Raw genomic sequence first — 6,768 nt, forward strand, 5'->3', positions numbered from 1 at the left:
CACTGTACTGACAAGAATGGAGTTCCCCAACCTGTAGGTATGGTGCCGGTTGTTCCTCCCCAGGTGCATCACCTTACACTTGTCTGTGTTGCCTGCCGAATCTGAATCTGAAGATTCAATGCTGATTCAGACACAGACACAGCTTTAAAAGTTTTTTTTTTTTTACATACCTAGAGGTAGCAGGTGCAGCTTGTGATCACTGCAATGCTGGGGCACATGGAGCGTCCCAGAGGAGTTCAGGGGGGGCCTCACATGCTTGGCAGCGAACCTGGAAGTGGACTGGACGTCCACTTCCGGGTCTTCTGGGGAGCACGTTGCCCCCCCCCCCCGGCTCAGCAATCAGCTGCAGGGGGACCCCAGGTGCCCCCCCCCAGATCCAGAAGGCACCAGTCACCAAGCGGGGGGGGGGGGCAAAGGGGAGGGAGGATCTGTGTGTTCCCCAGTGGACCCAGAAGTGGACCAGAAGTGCTTCTGATCCACTTCTGGGTCTGCCGCCAAGTGCGCTAGGGAGTGCCCCGGGCTTCTCTGGGATACTCCACGCATCCCAGCATCACAGCATTCACAAGCCCCTGCTACCTAGAGGTATGTAGAAAAAACATTTAAAGCTGTCTATGTCCCAATCTGAATCTTTCCAAATTGATTCAGAGAGATTAAAGGGTCCTTTGATTCGATTTGGATTCAGAGATTTGGCCACCAAATTGGAACGAATCTCCATCGAATTGAATCAGAGACCGAAGCTTCACACAGCCCTACTAGAAAGTGTTATCAGAGGTCATTCAAGTCACTGTTGGTAGAATGTGTTTATAAAATAATGATACTTTTGTAAATCTTTGCTAGGTACATTCTCTAAAATGAAACATCATGGTTTTTAACCAATCATTTCTCTTCACAACAGCTGCAGTCTGCCTTAGACCATTAACTTCTGATAGCATCTCAGTAGTCCCACTTAAAAAAGACTACAAAGTGAATGAAACCATACAGTTAAGATGTCCTCCTGGCTTCATTGTTACTGGTCAAAAGCACTATACTTGTGGGAAAGAGATGTCCTGGATACCTCCTCTGGATACCTCCTCACTTACTTGTGAAAAAGGTTAGTACCCCTGCAAGTTATTAGCACATTAGTATTTTTAGCAATTAAGTTGTAAGATTGTGCATTGAACAGAGTGTACCCAACTGGTCCAGTAAAGGATACCTTTGAGTTGTGATCATTTCACTATTATGTTAAAGCTTTTAACTTCTTAACGGTAGATGTGCATGTAGTTTCCTGGAATCATAGAACAGAAGGACTGGGAGGGACCTGTAAGTTCATTAGGTCCGGACCCCTGCAGGAGGTAATTGGACTCAAACAAGCACAATGAGGTGCTTGTCCAGCCTCCTCTTGAACACCTCCAGGGATAGTGACTGCACAACCTCTGCTTGGAGTGTGTTCCAGATTCTAGATGCCCTTACGGAAAAGAAGTTTTTCCTTATGTCTAGCCTAAATTTTTCCTCAACTAGCTTATGCCCATTGGTCCTTGTCCTCCCAAGGGATGCCTTTCTCAAGGGTTGCTCCTGTAGATCTTGGTGTTTGCTCCTGACACACTTGTAGGTGGCTATCAAGTCACCTCTCAGTCTTCTCTTACTCAGACTAAACAAACCCAGTTCCCAGAGTCTCTCCTCATAGGGCATAACGTCTGAGATGACATGAGAATCCAGTTTCCTCCCATAATAAACTGTACAAGTGGAATATATCAAATTGCTAAATAAATAAAGCGGCTGTTTGAAAGTGTTGTGGAATTTAAGCCAAAATCATCAACTTTGTCAGCGTGACTCATCTTCTCTTCTACCTATGTAATTATTTACAATATCCCCTAACAAAGACATTCAGATTCATTGGTCATAAAGGCAATATATTTACCTAGTTAAATAGAGAGATTGTATCACTAGTTTGTAGGAACTACTCATTGAATGCTCTGTCAGCTGGTTAAAAAAGCATAGCATCTGCCAAGGTCTGAACTTGTTGAAGTCAGTTGAACTCATGTAAAGGTCTAGCTGCTTAGAGCTTCTTGGCACTTCTATGAATTGCCTTCCAGTCCCTATTTTCTCTTTCAGATGAGCAAACAAGGACAAGAGGTCATTGCAAGCTAGGAGAAAAACAAGTTGGATCCCAATGCGTTTGCTTATCTCCAGATGCAGACTGTGGGTACGTAGAAATAAAGGCAGAACCACTCCTTGGGACTATTGATGCTTGTACTAAAATGACTGCTACTCAAACTTCTCTTCTAACTGAGAACCCACTTTACAAATGGGAGCACATGTTATTTTACACTGATAAAATGTGCAGAATTAAAATGGTATCTGGTGTTTGTAGCAGTGTAGACTGGATTATCACCTAGTAATCTGTATTTTATTCAGAATCTTCTCCAGACCTTTCAAAATATTTTTCTTTCCTTTTCTCAACCTCATTTAGCTCAGGCATACACTTCTCCTAATTGTAGCCTTCTTTTCTCCACATTTTCCTGTTTCTTTTCATCATCTTTTCTGTACTGTCTCACTTGTGCCTCTCGTATGTGATCTGGATCTGGTGACTGCTGTTGTACCACATCTATTGTTCTCCTGACTCCCCAACACCTTCTCTCTGGAGGCTAAATCCCTTTACCTCAGCTGATCCCACCAAACCCTCTAAAAATAAAAGAAACAAATCTCTCATATTTTCCTGAGTTCCAGTCTACCTCAAAATGCATTGTATACCATTTCTTTCATAGAAGTCCTGGATTGTCTAAGTCTTGAATTCTGCAGTACTGATGATGGGTCTAGTTCATCAGTAGGATACACCAATATAAAAAAATCAGTGTAATGAATCAAACTCAAGAACTGCTTCTTCAATAGCTACAGAGAGAATAACAGATATTTGACAGGCATCTAGAACTCCTGAGAGAGATTATATTAAGCAAGGAAGTCTAAAACGAAATTACCTATCATCTGGGGTGAAGATTGTGGTGTTCTTGGTTCTTCAGTTTTAACTTTTTTAACTTTACCTCCTGACAGGCATGACTCTGAAGATATCTGCCTACTAAATGCAGATACCAAACAGAACTTTACAGAGCCCAGCTGTGAGTATTTAGCTGAAAGATGCCAGGGTGAACAACGGTTCCATTTCCTGCATTCGGGCCCCTGCGATGATAGTATTGACCTGAAGTGGGCCACAGAAAGGGTAAGCCTTTCTACCAGCAGCATAAAGAAAGACCACTGTGGATATGACACATGTTATGACTGGGAAATGTGTACAGGTAAGACATAAAAATACTGTGACTTACCTAGACCATATACTTTCAAGACAGATTTTAATGATTACTCCTTTGGACAGGGATTGAACTTTACAAACACTGTGGGCACACCTACACATGTACATTTACTGCACAGTAACTGAAATTACTGCACTGTACAGGTATGTGTCTACACCTGCATGTCCGTACTGCACAATAAATATAGCAAATTATGCCAATTTGTGTGTAAATTTGATACCTGCATCATGGAAGTATCAAATTTATGTCTGATTATTTACTGCACAGTAATGCATGTGTAGACGCCTTACTGCACAGTAACACTGTATGTGTGGAGTGACTTGGGACTAACTTTAATCTCAAGTCAGACCACACACAGAATTAATGTGCTTTAATGCCTGCATGTGTAGACACCAACCTATTCCTGCTATTCCAGTAAATTTAAGTCAGCTTAAATGCACGTGTAGACATGCCCTATATGAATATTCATTATAAAGTTTCACATAATTTGCCAGTTGGTTGGTAGCCCTTCACCCTTCAGAATACTGAGCCTTGTGAGCAAGTATTTTTCTCATGTAACCTGAGTTGTGTAGAGCTCATTTGGGAATTACTATTCTTAGGAGGAGCAGTCTTCTGGGAATGAACATTAGCATTGGATGACAGTGAGCTGATGTTCCAGCATCATTTGAGGAGTGTTGCTTAATGAGGGTTGTGATTTTGTGAAGACAGTATGATACTTGTGTGCTTATAAATATAGCTGAAATATTTAAGGATAGTGCTGGTGTATTTTTAATTCCATATCTTAAAACAGAAGTGGCATAAATACATTAATATTCCATGAATTATGGTCTTTGACAAACTATATATGCTCTCTGCTAGGATTTCATGTCCCACCTTCCTCTATTCAGATAACTCTGTCTATTTAAAAACTCCTTGGTAACAGAAACAGTACAAAACCTCGGAGTTCAGGTTCAAAAAAGCATTCTAAGTGTAGCATATCCATGCTGATGAAATCTGTAAAACTGGAGAGGACATGCTATGAGATTAGATGCACCCTGTGATTTTTGCCACCTTAAGTTCTTTTCCTTAAACTCTATGTCAATTATGATGCTTACATTATGACTGCCTGATACTGGTTTAGGCAACTAGAAAACTAAGCCTTCCACATTTTGCTAAAATTTTCTCTGCAAGTAGTATATTCACTCTAGATAAGCAGCATAAATATATCCAGGTGTTGTTGTTTTCTTTTAAACCTACCAAGTTAATTTATAGACCTGCCAAGTACAATATATTAAGGCTATACAGGCAGTCCTCGGACTTACGACACAATTGGTTCCTGAAAATCGCGTCTTAAGTCGAAACGTTGTAACTCGGAACCGATTTTCTCATAAGAAACAAATGTTATAAATGGGGGATTGGTTCCTGAACCAAGGCCCGATACCCTATTTTCACCAAAAATACCCCAGAATTTTGTACTTGATCAATTATAGATGAGTAACATAGCTACATTAATGTATTTATATTGAATATAGCAATCATATTGATTTGGAAGGACTTCTTTGAAGTGACTTTGCTGGACTTTTTGAAAGGCTCTTGGTTGGACTTTCTGAAGGGTTGTTGGCTGGAGTCTTCTCAGGAGTCTTGGCTGCAGGTTTTTCTGGAGTCTTGTCTGCTTTCTTAAAGAAAGTGTCCAAGGAAGTTTGGACAGATGTTCTTCAGGAAGATGAGTCACACAGTGAATTTGTTCACTGGCATGGCATTGCATGGTATCAAGTGTTGCAAAGTTGAAAATGATGTCATAAAGTTGAAACAGGGTGTCAATTATAAAGGTTGTAAGTGTGAAACATTGTAACTCGAAATGTTGTAAGTTGAAGACTGCCTGTACCATGATTTATTCATGTCACTGTTGTTGTTCTACTCTGAGGGATATTATGCTTAAAATACTTGTCTAACTTTTTGTGAAAGTGTGTTTGTTTGCTAGCATCAGTGAATATACAGGATTTTCTGCTTGTGAAATATTTCTGAATATGTCAACACTCATTGTGCAACTTTCCTATTTACTCCATAACAGAGTGATAACAGCAGTGGGTTTTCCTGTAAATTTGTGAAATACATTTTGGCTTACAGTGCACAAAGTAGTTCTGCCAAAAAAAGATGGATAGCAGCCACATTCTTCCATGGCTCTGTGTGTGTGTGTTTGGGGGGGGGAGGGTTACATGTGTGTGTGCACATGCGTGCACGTATGCACACCTGTACACAGCTCTGAGAGAGTTCCTTTAAAAAGTGCCCCTCAATGTGAAAGAATACAGAGGCATTGCTTAACAACATTTTCAGCTCAATGCTTTATGGGTCCAAAACCCAGCTCAAAACTACCCTCCATCTTTTTTAATACTTTACTTACTACTTTCTCACTGCTACTGGCTATTCTTCCCAGTTAACTATGACTTTTTGCAGTAACAAAAAGAAAATCAAAATCATTCAAACCACTACTATTTACCTTATTTGTATCTACTGGGCTGAACATGAGTACCCTATAGCCTTTCAACACTACTTCACAAAATACTTTCCCTTTTAGTATTCTTCTGTCAATAGTATCACTGATGCTAGAGACAACAGAATATGTTGTGTTAGGATATAGCTATATTTTTTTAACAAACATCTTTTTCTTGGCTCTCTAATACCAGTGAGCTGCCATGTAACCCAGTGAAGAGAACTGAGGTACATACTTTCACAAAACTAATTTTCAAATCACTTCTAAACCTTTTCATTCACAGAGTCACGGTGCATCTGCCTCATGCCATACCAGTGTGCAAGGGATGAGAACCAGCCTTATTGTGTCAGAATGGGATCTGCACGCAGAAAGAAGACATCCAACCTCTGTACACTGGGAGCAATGTTGTGTGCTAAAATGAAGATAGAAATATTATATCCTGGGAAATGTGTGGATTAACATGTTGGGGGAGACAGATAACCTAATGAATGCTTGGAAGGTTCTAATACTGCAACCCTCACTGAAATGGCCAAGCAAATTGACTTTTATTAGTAAATGTTTAGGATTGTGAATCCAAAAAAGATGACAAAGCTGGTAGGGAAATACATATCGCTCGAGCAAGGGACTAACATTAGAGGACTGGGGGTGAGGAGGGGAACGCAACTAGGTTACGTAAAATACAATGTTAGCCAACTAAGCCTGGGGGTAGGGGGAGAGGGAAAGGGGGAAGGGGAGGGAGGAGGTTCATGACGCTGAGTGAGGAAGAAGATAGATACACACAAACCTGTTACAATGGTCTGCAATGGTGGAGGAAGTGGTTCGAAGAAAGTGTCTCATGTCCAAACTACAGTGCTTGCATAACTATTCCATGGATGTGACCTTTGACAATGTTATGGTCAAGCCTTTTAACAATGTTACAGTATCAAACTCTGAACATGTAGAAATCATGCATATTACCCTGCATGTTTTTTGTTTTTATGTGAATAAAGACTAATAGTATAAGAATATTGAGTC

The 6,768-nt window shown here is 40.5% G+C and overlaps 1 protein-coding gene across 2 annotated transcripts in view; it reads left to right on the forward strand.

Moving 5' to 3' along the window:
• LOC109297863 (complement component C6-like) overlaps positions 1 to 6,420 on the forward strand; it is a 54,119-nt gene extending 47,699 nt beyond the window's left edge. For both annotated transcript variants that reach the window (XM_019517918.1, XM_019517919.1), the window contains 4 exons: positions 896 to 1,090; positions 2,092 to 2,182; positions 3,028 to 3,269; positions 6,038 to 6,420. In XM_019517918.1, coding sequence (XP_019373463.1) covers positions 896 to 1,090; positions 2,092 to 2,182; positions 3,028 to 3,269; positions 6,038 to 6,213 — 704 coding nt within the window. In that variant the 3' untranslated portion in view covers positions 6,214 to 6,420. The remainder of the gene's footprint in view (positions 1 to 895; positions 1,091 to 2,091; positions 2,183 to 3,027; positions 3,270 to 6,037) is intronic.
• Positions 6,421 to 6,768: the final 348 nt, after the last annotated feature.

The sequence above is a fragment of the Gavialis gangeticus genome, unplaced genomic scaffold (assembly GCF_001723915.1).
Source record: "Gavialis gangeticus isolate Ggan-Ray unplaced genomic scaffold, GavGan_comp1, whole genome shotgun sequence".
Classification (NCBI taxonomy): Eukaryota; Metazoa; Chordata; order Crocodylia; family Gavialidae; genus Gavialis; species Gavialis gangeticus.